The sequence below is a fragment of the Leptosomus discolor genome, chromosome 14, assembly GCF_034619465.1.
Source record: "Leptosomus discolor isolate bLepDis1 chromosome 14, bLepDis1.hap2, whole genome shotgun sequence".
Classification (NCBI taxonomy): domain Eukaryota; kingdom Metazoa; phylum Chordata; class Aves; order Leptosomiformes; family Leptosomidae; genus Leptosomus; species Leptosomus discolor.
Window position 1 is genome coordinate 16,677,383 of NC_141404.1, and position 15,494 is coordinate 16,692,876.

A 15,494-nucleotide genomic window follows, 5' to 3' on the forward strand; every position below is an offset into this window, starting at 1 on the left:
TTCCACTCAAACACGGGGAAAAAAAAAGGTTTTCCCCCCTAAAAGAAGAGCTCATCCCTTTTGTCTAACCCCTTACACCAAAGTCTGGCTTGAACCGGCACTGGCCTTATCCCTGGGAAGCTGAGAGCAGAGCAAAGGCAGGAGCAGAGTCAGCCCTTGGACTCTGGTCTAGGTCTGACCCAGGAGAAACATTATTGCAGGAAGGGGAACCTGGCCCTGCAGCCCCACAGTAAAAAGCTGCCTGGGAACCTGACCCTATGTCCCGAGGCATGATGTGCCCGGGGAACAGCGGAATTCCTACAGCTGAGGGGCCAGAGGACAGACGAGACGCAGTTGTCTTGTCTCATTTTAGTGCCATGAATTTGAGACCGAGAACACCCACGTGGTTTCCCTCGCTGTGCCTCCCAGCTCTCAGCCAGGGAAGGATACTCATCCCAGCTGGTTCACCCAACAGAAAGCTTCTGTTTCAGTCCTGCTCATTCCTCCACTCATGCTGCTCCTCAGCACCGGGGTGGAGAGCTACGGTTCCTGGCTGATAGTGCGTCTGGCTCCGGACAGGGAGCGAGTATCGGCCGCCCCAGCACTGTGCACACGCGGCACCTCGCTGCCAGGGAGCTTCCTCAGCCGGAGGATCTCCTGCTTGTACCTGCAATGGGGGAGCAGCACCATCGTTGCCCGTGTAGTCACGATCCCGAGTAACCTGTTTCAACGTACACTGCGTTTGCTGCTTGCTGAGGATGCGCAGGGTCAGTTAATGCGGAGCAGCGAGCCTGAGCGCTGAGCCATGCCGGGAACCGAGCCCCAGCAGACAGAAAGCCACAGCCTCTTCCCGAGGAAGAGGTGTTTGTTGGCTCTGCCGGGTGACGGTACCAGCAACAAGCCTCCGAGTCTGACCCGGCTTCACAGCCAAGCTGGCTGGGGAGCTACATCAAGCCCAGTCGGACCATTGCTCCGACAGATGCGCCCTGCTCGGTCTCACCCGTCCTTGCCTAAGGAGCTGTTCCCCCTGCTTCAGGGCATGACAAGCCAGGGAGAAAGGACCATAGATCAGGGGCTGCTGGAAGGCTTTAGATTTTAGGCAACCCCTCTCTTAGCTTCCTCCAAAGGATGGGTGAGTGTGCAGGGAAGGAGGCATGCGGCTGGGAAGGTCAGACACTGCCCCCCTGCCCTGCGGAACAAGGGATGGTGGCAGCTGCCTGCACAGCTGGCTGTGCTGCGGGACACCAGCCATGCCGGCAGCGCTGCGGGAAGGCAGCGGCGAGGTCAGGCGCTGACAGCGTGGCAGGCATGGCGATGTCGCTGGCAATTAGCCTGGGAGATTAAACTTGGAGCACAGAGCAGGGAACACGTGAAGGGGGATCCTACCAGCTCACCTTGCAAGATGCTTCTCTACGTATTCCTGCAGCTCTGACACCTGCTCTTCTGCCACGATCGCCCGAGTGAGCAGCTGGCTTCTCTCCTGCTCCAAGTCCTCCTGGAGGAGGAAAGAAACATGAAGAAAACAGGGAGATCCGTGAGATGGGAGTGAAGTTGCTCTGTCCCTCTCTGCCGGGTGAGACTGACCACTTCCCCATCACTCATCTCCAGCACCGCTTGCCGTCAGGCTACAGAAGCAACCAAAAACAAACCGATGTGCTGGGGAAGAGGAGCCTGGTGAGGAGGCACCACCGCTCCAGGGCATCAGCCACTGACCAGGCAGCCTTCCCTGCCCAGAGCGCAGGCCTGGGGGCCAGGGCCACCCCAGGACAGGCAGTAACCCCCACCTGCCAAGCCATGATTTACTGCCCTAGAAGCTTTATAAACAACTGCCAGCAGTCGCTAGATTTGGCACTCGGACACAGCTTTCCCACCTTTCCACTGGTAGTTTGTTGCTAAGGGAAGTGACCTTCCCTTGTAGATAAAAAAAAAACCTATCTGGTTTTCGCACAGTGCCTCCGGGCAGTAGGTCACCAGCTTACCCAGGTTAACTGCACAGTCCCTGTGTCACCAGGAGAGTCGGTGGCGCTTGAGTGATCTCGCCCCTGAGCCGCACAGCAGAGCCAGGAGCAGGACCTGCTCCCAGCGCAGTGCTGCAGCCTCTCAGTCATAGCATCTCCCTTCTTTTGGCCACAAAGATACACACCATTTAGGTGCTCAGCTTTACGTGACCAGGGAATGGTGGAGCACTTCCTTAGGTCGCTGCGGACAGAGGAAGGCACAACATGGAAGCGGGCCAGTAGCACATCTATAGCCTCGTCTACCCCAGAAAACCAAACCTCTGCTTGGTTTCCAAAGCCCTTTCCCCCGTGTGTGGCTGTCAGTGTGGTCGGGATCCCAGCACCAACCCTTCTTCCCACTGCTGCCATCACTGCCGCACAGCAACCCCCCCCTCGACCCTGCTCCCGGAGAGCATCACCACGCTTCCATGGGGCCTGTAGGGCAGCGCTGCGGATGGAGAGAGCTCTCCTCCCCACTCTGGGCCACCCCATTTCCCAGTGCAGCACAAATATCTTTGTACCCAGGGGGAACCAGACTGGGAAGCTGATTCAGATCCAGACTAGACTTGAACAAGGTCGAGTGTGGACCCATTTGTCCTACAGATGCCTAAATGCTTGCGCTGAGATGTGGGAAGGAGCAATACCGCGCAGCGATGAGCAGCCATAAGGACTGCTCTCCCTCTTTTAGTGCAGCCTTGGTACCTCACTCTCTGGGGCCCCGTTAGTGTCACTTTGGGGGCTGAGGCCAAAGCCACATCAAGGCTCTGTGGAAAGCTGCCCTGCTCCAGCCTGGAGCAGCTTATTGGCCCCTGGGCAGCAGCCAGCTGGGGCAGCATGTCTCTGACACACGGGTAAGGGATGAGCTTTTATCCAGACGGGCTGTTCCAGACCTTTACCTGGGTCGTGTGTGCGAACTCCCGGAGCTGCTTCCTGACCTCTGCCCAGCCCTCCTTGTCCAGCTGCCTGGGAGAGGAAAGGAGATTTTGATCATGCCCAGACGTTTCAATCCAGCCCATCCGTAGGTCACGCAGCTCTGTTCAGGGGCTGGGCACCGCCGGTGCCCATCCAACCACAAACCCCAGCGCTCTGAACCTTTTCTCTCCTGCTGCCCCAAGCTTCTTCAGGGCTTGTGGTGCCATCCCCGTGCCTGGGCACGAGAGTCACAGCCCTTCTGCCAACCTGGGATTCCCCACTGCGACGGCTGGGTTTGTTCCAAGTTCATATCAATGCTCATACATCAGAGGACTCGGCGCAGAAGGAGTCCTTAACCTGACGCCGCAGGACTGAACTGGATGGAAATAGAGAGCGATCGATGCCAAACGCTGGCGCTTTTCATGTTTTGGAGCACAAACCCACCCGTTCTGGTCGCCGGGCATGCTAGGTGAGCTGCCTGTGCAGCCCAGCTGTGGGAAAGTTCTTCCTATTCTGTCCCAGTGTGAACAAGGAAAATACAGGTCACATCTGATGCTCGGGGAATTTGGGCCGTAGGAAGGGAGGAATGCATTGTGCTCAAGAGCGGCTCTGCTGCGGCTGCCAGAGTTCCCTCTGGCGGCTGCAGCCTCCCAGCCCAGGCACACTGGGAAAGGATGGTTGAGATTTCGTGGGTGCAGAAGCGAAGGGAACAATGAACAGGGAAGCCACGCAGCTGATGAAGATGAGAAGCAGCAGGAATTACAGCCGAAGTGCTGCAGTAACACCAGGCTTTGTGTCTCTAGCTAGAGGAACAAGGTGACAGCGTGGACAAACCCGTCAGCACACAGTATGTAGAGTCTTTGGGCAGCTGAAAAAACCCACCTTAACAACAAGATGTCTCACTAAAATTCAGGCTCTAGTCTTTCTCCTGTGGTGAGTCTGCCAAAAGCAACGCATCTATTCAAGGACTACAAGGACTTTTCTGTGTGGAACACATGGCAGAGCCTGGTTAAGGCTCAAGTTTTTCTCTGAGAGTCTCCTCCAGAGCCTAGTGGCTCAGGCACTGACCAACTCCTCAGTGCTGGCATGCAATTAATGAAATACCTGACATGTTTTCTAGGCTACCGCATTTTAAAAGGTTGAAAAATCCCAGCTCAGATTTCTCCTACACTCTATTCCAGCTCTCCACAGCTACAGTCGATGGAGTTTCAACAGAATAATGGGGCAGGGGAAAGAGACCCATCAAAAACGAGCAAATAAGGGGCATGTCAGGAAGCTGGGGAGGTATCAGCACAAGGTCACCTAAGGGTTCCAGCCCAGCTTCTGCATTGGGAGGGAGGAGAAACAAGACCATCCCAAACAGGCAGTGCTTCACTTGCCTTCCTCGGCTTGTGATCCACCAAAGCACTCAGGCGTACACTTAACTTTGGCTTCTAAAGAGATCAGTGGGACTAAAAACATGATTAAATCAAACATGTGCTTAAGAGCTTTCTTGGATCAAGGCCCAAATGACCAACTCATTTCACCGCAGGAAACACTGCACTGAGGTGACAGCTGGCTTTTCTTCTCAGATGAGTCCCTATCAGCTCGCTTTCTCCTCACTTATTACTGTCCCCGAGCAAAGCCGAAAAGGCTCCTCAATCCATACCGCCAGGAGAATTCAGAATTACAAATATCCAGAGAAACAAACGGCACTTACTGCTCAGGAGACAGCAGAAAGGCAGAGGTTTCTCTCAGTCTTTTCTGAAGGCAAAGGAAGAACAGCATCCCCGTAAGCATTAAACCATTGCAACCTCACCACAGTCCCCGCCACTTGGCAGTGCCACCACATCTCCCAACACTCTAACGGCCACCAGTGCCCTGGCGAGGAAGCGACGTGCGGTACAATCTTAAGGTTTAGGTCTCCCATCCTCTGAATTTTTAAACGAATGCATCTCATGCGAATCAAGAGACACGTTTCTGCCCAGGCAGAACCAGTGGGAGGACGTGGAGCTGACTGGTGTGTTTCTGACTGTGGCTCCTGCTCCGTTAGCTATTCACGCTGAGGCAAAGGCATTCAAGAACAGAAAGCCCCATCCTGTCCTCCCTCCCTCACCTCTTCTTTCAGCAGTGAATGAGTCCACCGGCCTGGCAGCTCTCCCATAACATCAGCTCCTCCTCAGCCCTCCCAGAGCTCAGCGACCCCAATCTAGGGGGTTGCCCGGCCTCCTGGATCTAACTAACTCACCCCTACACAGCAGGGTTGAAGCAACGAGGGGACTGCTTGGACATGCCGTCTCTTCCCCAAAGGAGAAAGCAAGCAAGCGCTACCCCTGCCTATGCCACAGGCACGGCAAACCCTCAGGGAACGCCTAAGGAAGGGGCTGAATCTATCATTCATGAGGCTCTCCCCACCATCCCCCAGTTTCACCGCCGCAGAAAGCCAGCAGCCCAGCCACCACCTTCTGCAATTCCTGTAGCTGCATCTCCAGTTTTGCTTTGTCCTCCCGCAGCCGGTTTAGCTCCCGGGTTGTGTTTGTCAGCAGCTCTGGGTCTGTGATGGAGAAGTGGAGCTCGGCAGGGCCACAATCCATAGCACTGCTGCCCAAGGCCCGGATCTGCTCTCGCTGGAGCCTGTAACGTGCCAGAGGGGTTAGTCCCTGGCAGCTCTGGTTAGGTGACAACACTGAGCATTTATGCTGCTGCTGGGGAACCTGCTGGCTTCTGGCCACGGAGAGCCAGTCCACCTGCAAAGGATAAGTGGGAGAGCCCAGCAGAATGCACAATATTCCCGGGTGTGTTTCTGAGGGGACTCGTCCTAGAGCTATTTGTGGCTTTTATGCCACAAGAATTTCTGCTGCTTCCCACAGCCCAAGCTGCTGAGCGAGCTGTGGAGCAGAGCTGAGAGCACTGCAGGGACGGGCTGGGAGGCAGGAGTTATTTGTGGTACCTCTGCATTTCCACACCATCCAACGTGGAATCAATCTCTCACCCTAAATTTTACACAGGAGAAACATATGTGCAGAGCAGCTCCAGGGCATCCAGAGCACCCTGACGTGCAGCTGGAGACACCTCGCTCCTGGCTTGTCAAGAGCAGGGAGATAAACATGCACTCCAGACCCTCTGAGTCACCTGGGAGCCTCCCTCTCGGCCAGGTGGGTGCTGTGGGGCAATTCCACTTGGTCCTTAGCAATAAGCTGAAGACACAGAGGTAGTCCAGATCCTGGCTTAGCCCTACCTGTAAGCAATCAGCAGGTTCTCATGCTTCTTGACCAAGTTCTTCATGCGTTTCTTGTAGCCACGTGCTGCTGTAGCTAGCTGCTCTTCCCGAGACTTGTAGGAAGCCTTGATATCCTTCAGCATGCTGTCCACAAAGTGTTTCATGGGAGCATGATCAGCTGGGGCTTTGCTAGGCCCTGTCAGGTTGCTGGATTTGCTGTCCATGTAGTCCTTTAAACGTGCAGAGAAAGAAATTGTGGTGATCAAGTTGTTCCCTAAGGCATGTCACCCATTTCCCACAGAGATGGTCCCGGCATATTTGTGCTAACAGCACAGAGGATAGGGCATATCTTCCTTTTTCGAAGAGCAGGAAAGACTAATTAACTTCCACCACGGCCCTCCAAGGCAGAGAAGGCGCCTGTACCATTTCAGTGACCCGCCCAGGGAAATGCGAGTTGGTGTCGGGAGTTACCGTTTCTGTCCTGTGTTCTTTCCACTGCGCCCCCTCTCTCTGCTAGCGAGGAGATGCTTTAACATTGCTCTGTTAGAAATTAAACTGTTCTTGATAGTAAAAATTCCTTTGCTTAGTCTCCTGATCTATCGCCACAGCAAATCCTTTGGTACCAGCCTTCTCCCAGCACAGAAGCCCTTGCCAAAACCTGCTTACTGCTACCTAGTGGGGTAGAAAGGGATTTTCTCCCAGTCTCACTGCTCCATATAATCAGGTATCCATGCCTGAACCTGCCTGAAACACCTGCCTTGTGCTGAGTCCTCACCACGCTCTGTGAGCCCTACTGTACATCAGAGGCGCTCACTCTCAGAGCGGGTCCCAGGCACTGGCGTGCCACGGCGCCGTAGCCAACCGTAGAGGCTGGCAGAGCCCCCTGCGGGGACAGCAGCAGAGTCACCGTGGCGGCAGTGACAAAGCCAGAAGTGGCATTGCCTTGGCCTGCCAGGGGAAGTTGTCAGGGCAATAGAGATTAGAAGCCAACTGGATGGCAGCCGTAGTAAATAAGAGGATCTCTCAATCTGACCAAGAAAAGTCCCAGCAGAAACTCACGGACCATTTCGTGTGGCCATACAGGAAATCTGGGTGAGGAGAGGGGCTGGAGTCTCCTCCCCCAGGCCAAGCCAAGGGCACGGAGCCCCCTTCCAGCTGCAAGCACGGCTCTCCCAGCCCCACTGCCTGCTCTGCTCCACAGCCTGGCAAGGAGGGGAAGCAGGACACCAGCATGGAGAGACTTCCCCAGGCCAGGAGCGTCCCTGGGGCTGGGGGTACCCACCGCCACGTCCTTGATGTACTGCGTGAGCCGGGAGCGATACTCCTCGTTCAGCTCCTTCAGCCGGAGCTGCAGCTGGGCGTTCTCTGCCTCCACCTCTTGGAGCTGGCTCTGGGAGGTGAGCAGCACCTAGGCACAGCAAACACGCTCACTGCTGCCCTCGTCCTCTGGCCAAGCAAGGGCACTAAGAAGCTCCATAGGAGACGGGGCACTTCATTTCCCTAGATTTCAGCTTCCCTAGAGCTGGGAAGGTCCTGGGTTTTCACAGGAGCCCACTGGAAATGTTTATATTCTCTATTCCCCTGCTACTTTCTGTCATCTGCAATTCCCCCCCACCCCGGTGATTTCACCAACGCTTTCTAAAGATTGGGGAACGAAATTCCTCCCACTGCCTGTGGCAAGCAGCACCTTCCACCACGTGCATTGCACCCCTGGAGAAGGAAACTGTGCAGGGAGGAGCACCTTGGTGTGACAAACTCCCTGGCGAGGGAGATGTGTCAGAGTACCTGGATACAAGACATCCACCCCCCTGCTAGCTCCAGAAGCAGTGTCATGGCATCCAGGAGGAGCGGGTGAGCAGTCCCGGAGCCTGGGTGCTGGCAGGGAGCCTGCCCTTACCGCCGACTGCTCTGCCAGCTTGTGCTGGGTGTCCCCAATCGCTCCCTTCGCCTCCTGCAGCTCCTTCCCCATCACAATCCTGGGCACGCGGGAAGAAGGTGTGTTTATTCCTCTCCGTAGGTCCGACAGAGCCAGCTTTGAGAAGGAAAACACTGCGGGGTGACAGAAATATCTCGGCAGCAGCTGCCAGCCCCTAGATGTGTGCCAACCAGTGGCCACACAGCTCTCACTACCAGAGGCGAACGTCCTCCCCAGTCAGAGGGTCTAGTTCTGCAGCCATTGCCAGGACACCGACCCCATCCCAGTCTGTCAATGGAAGAACCACTGTGGGGGTAAGGGCTGGGGCTCGATTTGTCTCTGGGCTGTCACACATTTGCTGTGTATGTCCCAGAAGGTAGATTTTCAAAGGCCAGTTGGGTACCTCACCACCACCGACTTCTAAGCAGACAGCTCACCCTCCTAAGAGCCTTGAAAACATCAGGTTTTGCTTCCAGGCCTCACTTCTTCCAAGGGTGAATCATGAGTTCCCCCCCCATACCCCACCAAAGGCAGGCTGCCTCCTCTCCTGCTCCCAATGATCAAATTCAGCTGCATGAGCTCCATAAATGCCCAGCCAAACACAAGGATGTGCCCTCAAACACTCACACTCTCTCTTCCAGCTTCTGCTGCTGCAAATCGTAGGTTTTCTTCAGTTTTTCAAGCTCCACTTTTATGTGATCTTGGTTTCCAAGCAACTGAGGGACAAACGAAGAGGAAGAGGAGATGGAGGCTGAGCTCAGAAAGGGACTTGTGAACGGGCAGACGTGAGGAGATCCTCCAACTGAGCACAAGTCCAGCTGACAGTGACATACTGGGGAAAGGACAGGTTTAACTGGGAGTGGCCAGTGCTGTGTAGCACACCAGAAGCAATGTCTGATCTGGAGACAGGGCACACGGCGGTGCACACGTGTCACTCTCCCAAGGGGAATTCTTGCGTTGAGAGTCAGATTCCCAGCAGGAGCCGGTGGCGGAGCCCAAGCTGGTTTCGCATGGGCTGCAGATGGGGAGGAGGCAGTCACCATCTCTGTGCTCTCAGTTTCAGGTGCTTTATCACCCCCACCTATCTCAAGTATGGGCAAGTAAGTGTCCTCTGCACTTGTTGGCTCTTAAACTCCAGCCTCTGTTCACCCAGGGGCACTGGGTGAGGTAGCCACACCTACCCTCTCAGCTTTTGCCTGCACGAGATCTAGAGTTATTCTAGTCTCAATTTTCAACTGCACAGCTTAAAAAATAAATAAAATTAATTAAAGCAAGGCATCAGCTCATCCATAGAATTCAAGTGAGCATCAGGAGGTGCCAGGCACAGTCAGAATAAATCCCCCCTCTGCTTCCCCAAGGACCCAGCAGCAGATCCCCCACACACTCACATTTTCTTCCAGCTTTTGCTGCTCGTGTTCAGAGGCAACTACAGCTTCTGGCTGTTTTAGTAAGAGGCAGAAGAAAGTGCCTGTTAGATCCCGTTCTCCAAGGAGCTGGCGACAGGGCAGTGAGGTCCTTACCTTCACCTTCCGAGCAGAGAGACGACGCACCATTGCTCTCACTCTTTCCAGCTCGGCAGAGGCTTCATCGGCCACGGTGGGGGAGCGGTTGCTCTCTGGGTGGGCAAGGGTGCTCCTGGCATTGGCCACGTTGAGCAGCTCTAGGCTGAGCTCTTCATTCTTCATGACCTGCCAGGTCAAACAAGAAGGAAAGAGCTTCTGAAATCCTGCCTCTCCAGCTCCACATGCTGTCTGTTCCGCACATACCCGCTGCTCTTGGTGTGTACCCAAGGCAGGCACTCACATCCCCTCCTGAAAGCAAGTTTTATTTTTAGTTCTCTCTCGTATGTCCAAAGATATCAGCGATTTTCTAATTCTCATGGAAATGCAGGGCATCATCACCAGGCATGACGATTATTCACATGGAACCTTACTCCCTCTGCCCACCTCGCATTCGGGTACAGGTCTCACCGCTGGCCCAGCCCTGGGCGCAGCTCTGCCACCACCTCTCCGTCCTGACCTCCAGCCTCCCTCCTCGCTCTAACCCTGCCCCCTCCCAACACCCTTCAGGCATGTCTTTCCCCAAACAACGGCTTTGGACAGTGCTGGGCTCCATAACGTAAGAGAAGGGCCAAATCTCCATCCATTCTAGGCTGACGCCACCCAGCTAATTCCAGTTTCCTTTGAATGCGTCCCTCCAGCAGCAGCCAGCCCACAGCACCGTGTAGGCAGTGAGATTCAAAGCGATGCTGGTGTGAAGTGACACATTTCCAAAAGATAAAGAGGATCTGAATGAGAAAGGCTCTGTTACAGGTGATCTGGAAGGAACACTGGGGGAATTCATGTCTCACGGGAGGGTTTCTATGTAGATAACAAAGCTTTGATGGGGTTTATGACTGGGGACAAGCTTGAGTAATTGTTACCATGGCAGTGAATCGGGAGGATGGGAGGCAGAGGTCATCTGAGTCATCCGTGGAGAGAATAGCTTATCAAAAGATAGCACAGGGTGGGCTGAGGGAGAGAGAAGAGGAGAAAAGAGGCTGACAAAGAGGTGAGATATACAGCTGTGAAAACTGACAGCTACGCAGAGACAGGCTGCTTGTTCTCCAACCGAAAACGATCCATCTGCAGCTGTCAGCCCTGACAATTTGATCAGAGGGGGTCACACAGGCGCAGAAGTACCAGCTTAGGGAAAGAAAGGCAGTCCCAGGTTGGCGATGGCCTTCGCTGCCTCCCCTGAGCTCCCAAGCCTGGCCCAGCTCCAGGGAAAACCCCAGCCTGGAACCAGTTTGCAGCCATTTGGGTTCCCTTTTGTACCGCCGCTGCAGATGGCGTAAGCCTGCCGAACAAAGGCAGAGGAGGAGGAAACGGAGAGTCGAGAAAAGGTCAGAGTCTCGAAAAGGAGAATTTACAGCGAGTTAGAAAACAGGCACAAAGTGCCTGACTGGCATCTTCTGGAAGGCGCTTCCCCCAGGACAGGCGAGGGCAGCTCCGCCGCACTCCTTCGTCTGGGACAGACACGGGCGAATCGAGCCGTACAATGGGGCCACGGCCATTCAGAGGCTCCGACTGTTCCCGGACGAGGGAGCGTGAATGAGCTCGCCGAGCTGCTTCTGCTCCAAGCAGCCATGACAACATATTGGCAAGGTCACAAGTAGCACTTGTAATTGGGAATGTGTAAAAGGTTCATTGTCTCCCCAGAAGAGCGGCGGGGAAGGGGAGGGGGCAGAACCGCAGGCTGCTTTTCCCATTTCCTTTGGGAAAGTCCGCACTGGGAAAATAATGAGCAAGAGGCCCACGCTGTGACAAGTCCCAGCCTGCCAACTTGGAGCCTCTTTCGCTCCAGGCAGGGATATTTGGTAGTTGGTGCCAAGAAACTGGGGTAAACCCCTCAGCCTACCAATTACAACCGGGGAGTTCACCTTCAGCTTTCGGACCCTGCTCTGCCACTTCTTCGGGATGCCATCTAGGCACAGAACTGAATCCAAGTGCTCTCACCCTCTGAAACATTCTAGGACCCATGTGAAAACAGCGTGTTATCACTGCTAACCTACGAAACCCATCATTTAGAGACATCAGCCACTTGAAAAGCCAACTTTTGACATATTGCACCCCCTTGGGGACAAGAAGCAACTTAAGACTGCTGAACGCCGAGCTATTCCTCCGTGAGCTTGGCAGTACTGTGTCTCAGCAGCGTGCTGCCTCGCTGGCAGTCAGCTGCATGCGCTCTGCCTCGTGCTCCAGCAGGATGACAGGGTAGGTTCGCACCCTGCGAGCAGCTGAGCTTGCCTCCTCCTAAGAAATTCCCATTTCTCGGCTCACAGGAGACAAACGATAGCTTCACAAGAGTCACTCACTCACTTATTTGCAAGGGGATGATCATGCTCTCAAATCCTCCTCTACAAGAGCTCTGCAGATTGGTCTCACCATAAAGAGAGACTGGACACTGCTGAAACCAGCACGATCCCAGCCCTACATCCTCCCAGTGCAGCTGTGCACAGGGCCAGCACAGTAAACCGGGTCATTTGGCCGAACCGGCTAAACTGTCTGCTGGAGGAGGGAGGCAGGAGGGTGTCAGTCATTCGATCCAATTCAAAAAGAAGGAGAAGTGAGAGGGGGGAGAGGGAGGGAAGAGAGGAACATCTATTGAAGCAGATATTTTTGCCAAAAAAAATACACAAATCTGGGTCCAAAACACTTCAGCTAATTATTGCTAAGTTAACAGTCACCAGAAAATCTACTGTATTTTAAGGAACAACCAGAACCATGCTTACATTCAGCGTTTTTCTAAACTTGCTGACCTCAAAACCTTCCAGGCCCCTTCCCGCCGCCGTACGAAATGAGAGCAGCTCCAATCAGTTCCCGTGCAGCCTGCGCAAGCCATGCAGAAAAAAGGGAAACAAAGCGTGCTGGCAGCCGAGAGGGACCTGCGACGTGCACTCGGACCAGCCCCGCGGTGACCTCCTCGTTACTGCTGGTGATGGGGGTCTGGGATGGCGTGAAAAGAGAAAGACCCTGGCAGCGGGGTGCCCAGGAGAGCACAGGGGTCAGCGTGGGCTCAGCACTGTCCCTGCTGAGCAGAGCAGGTTCTGCAAGCCCTGCTGGAAGGTGTTGCATGAAATCCCTGGGCCCTGAAAAAAAAACCATGCCCAAGCTCCCCTGCCTCACAGCCAACAGCCTTACTGGACCTGAGTTGGGATGTGGGTACGCCACCCAAAGCCAGCCAAGCTGTCTGCAGAGCAAGGAAGTGTGAGATGGAGTCGAGAGCACCAGACCCACCACCACAGCCTGCCTCACCTCCTGGTCCAGTTCTTTGTCTAGGGCCAGGTAATTGCTTTTCAAGATGATGTACTCCTCTGCCAGCTCCTTCCGACTGGCCTCCAGAGCACGCAGGCGTTCCTGTAAGGCGTCTCGCTCCCCAGTGACCTTCTCACTGCAGAGCTCCAGCTCCAGCACACGGTTCTCCAGGGCCAGGATCTGCAGAGGGGAGGCAACAGAATTAGACACTGGCAGAGACCGGCAGCAATCACAAGGCATTTATTTGGCCAAACAGGTTCTGGCGCACGCCGTGACTTAAAGAGAGATGAGCTTCACGTGAGTTTCATGGTATCTGGGGCATTGGGGCGGGGAAATCCATTGCTCTAGCTGAAGCCAGGAGAACACGCCAAGCAAAGCAAAGAACTGCAGCTCTGGATAAAGGTATTGGCAGAGCTGAAATCGTCTGCTTCAACTTCTGGGTACCATATTTTTCAGTTCAAAGTTCTCTGTCTCATACTGCTCCTTCATTTTGTTCGTCTCAATCTGGAGATCAACGAGGTCTTTGGAAATCTAGGAGAGAGAAAGGACGTTATAAAGGCCATGGACTGATTCCAAAGCCAACGTGCTGTTTCAACAGGCCACACCAGGGAATGGGAGCACAACACACACACGCCTGGAAAGAGGCCCCAACAACTCCCACCAGATTTCCCACTGCAGATCTACTGGCCTCATACGGCTTCATGTCTCAGTTCTCTCCAGCTCCCAAAGTATTTGTTTTACCTTCAGTTTTTCCTCTTCACTGAAGACCACTCCGGCTGACAAATCTGCTTTGGAGCCAGCCAGCCTCCCCACTCGCTCCTGCAGGTCTCCGAGCCGGTACAGCCTCTCGTTCCTATCCTGTAGCTGCACCTAGAGACACACCATAGCTCCGACAGCTGATGCCAGCCAGCAGAGCCCTCCTCTCCCCCATGCTAGTCTCCCATCGCAGTGCTGGTGGAAAAGCACAACATATCCAGCTTTTCAGAGCTTGAACAGATTGTAGATGGGATTTTCAGCTGCCATTTCCCTCCTGCGAGTAGGATTTCATTCGCAGAGCGCTGGTTCCTTGACTTGGGCAGGGGCTGCAGACCTTCAAACTTGCATTTCTGTGCAGCAAGATGCCGCACGTGCTCTGCCAGAGTACTTACGTTCTCATTCTCTGCAGCACGTCCAAAATCCATGTGCTCGGAGGGCAGGGTCTTTGCACGGTATCGAGCAGGCAGCGACTGAAGAGCAGAGGAAGGACCTAAGGATCTCTACGGCAGCAACTTTTCCCTCGAGGTCCGGCACAAGCGAGGTTGCTATCAACTTTGGTTACTAGAGGGTGCGGCATCCACCTTGATTTTAAGGTGGAGCCAATTGTTACAGCCACCCCAGGAGCTGCCAGAGGAAGAGAAATGATGCTTGTCAGGAGGTTTCCGAATTCCTAAGACAGCAGATACTGGAATTGAGCAGCTTAGCAGACACCTCCAGTGGAGCCATATTGCCAGCTGGGAGGCACCACTTCCTTTATGTTATGGGCCATTCCCAAAAGCTGGCTGTAGGGAAGGCCTCCACCTCTACTGCAGGGATCTTTAGAGAATTTAAGATCTGATTAACCCATTAATCCAGTCACATCTTCTCCAAGACCCTCCAGTAGCACCTAACAACTTGTTTCCAAGCATTTTTCTCTTGATTTCTACAGTCCTTGTATCTCCTGTGTCAAGCAGCCATCCAACCTCAGGAACTTTGAGCCCTGACCAAGCCACAGCCGGTGCCAGGAAAGACTTTCCCCTATTTATCCCTTCGCATCACAGATGCGATGTGGAAAAGTTTCAAAGCAAAGCATGCACCAAAACAAGCTCTGATTAGCCCTGACAGTGCCACATCTGGATTATGCTTGTCTACACGCTGCTGCTGACTCCAAACAATGACCATCCAGCCCTGAACGGGATGACTCCCGAGTGTGTACAAAGCTAAAAGTGCTTGAACAGTGTGCGCGATGTAAGAGCGAGGGTAACAGAGAGTGTCAGGCACGGCAGACAACGCTGGAAGGCCTTGGTGAACGGCAGCCATGGGTTAAGATGAACGGCAGTTCTTAATCTCCTCATTCTGGGCTAATTACCGCTGCTATTTCTGTAGAGTGGGTGAGTTTAGGTAAGAACTTGTCTCCTACAGAAGAAAAGCTTTGACAATATAATGTTCAAAAAAGACCATAGCTCTGAATAGCTCCTTCGTATCTGTCAAAGCTAAGAGGATGAAAGAGGGAGAGGGGCCATCCTGATAGAAGCTCCATGCTGAGCAGAGTCTACCAGCTCCTCACCTGGTCCAGGCTGTTGGAGAAGATCCCGCAGCCCCTCGGCGCGGATTGCATGCACGGCCGCGGAGGTGACACCCGGGGGCTGACCTCTTTTGGGGCTTGAGGGAAGGAGAAGCCCACAAAACATGCAATTACGTCTTATTTTTCTGCAAAAGAACTCAACAGACCTGAAGTAATTTTATTAAGGTAATGAAAGTGCTGATGAGAATTCACAGTCTCTTCACACCCACTGCTGAGCAGAAAGCCAAATTCACACACCGCCCACAGCGGGGAGGGGGGGGTGGCTCAAAACTCTCCGGCAGGTGCTCCGACCCACGAAGGAGCTGAGCCACAGCTCCGCTCCCCAAGCTCACGCCGGCTCCTCTGGCTCGCAGCCCCCCATGGCCCCCCGAAGACA

General features: G+C 54.2%; 1 protein-coding gene across 1 annotated transcript; it reads right to left on the reverse strand.

Moving 5' to 3' along the window:
- Positions 1–519: 519 nt before the first annotated feature.
- CCDC78 (coiled-coil domain containing 78) lies at positions 520–15,151 on the reverse strand. The gene is made up of 15 exons (XM_086472841.1): positions 15,101–15,151; positions 13,540–13,668; positions 13,243–13,329; positions 12,799–12,978; positions 9,523–9,690; positions 9,391–9,441; positions 8,630–8,718; positions 7,985–8,063; positions 7,370–7,495; positions 6,106–6,317; positions 5,330–5,501; positions 4,588–4,631; positions 2,873–2,939; positions 1,374–1,474; positions 520–646 (listed from the first exon to the last, which is right to left on the reverse strand). Exons 1-15 carry the CDS (start codon positions 15,149–15,151, stop codon positions 520–522), a joined length of 1,683 nt encoding a protein of 560 aa, XP_086328967.1.
- Between the last annotated feature and the right edge of the window lie 343 nt (positions 15,152–15,494).

Bases quoted from the DNA above. Each gene is read 5' to 3' on its own strand.
- CCDC78 (XM_086472841.1), bottom strand. From the start codon at position 15,151: ATGCAATCCGCGCCGAGGGGCTGCGGGATCTTCTCCAACAGCCTGGAC. The intron at 13,669-15,100 runs GTGAGGAGCTGG...GTGTGTCTCTAG, and splicing joins TCTCCAACAGCCTGGACCAG to GTGCAGCTACAGGATAGGAA. The intron at 8,719-9,390 runs GTGAGTGTGTGG...TTTGTCCCTCAG, and splicing joins AGCAAAAGCTGGAAGAAAAT to TTGCTTGGAAACCAAGATCA.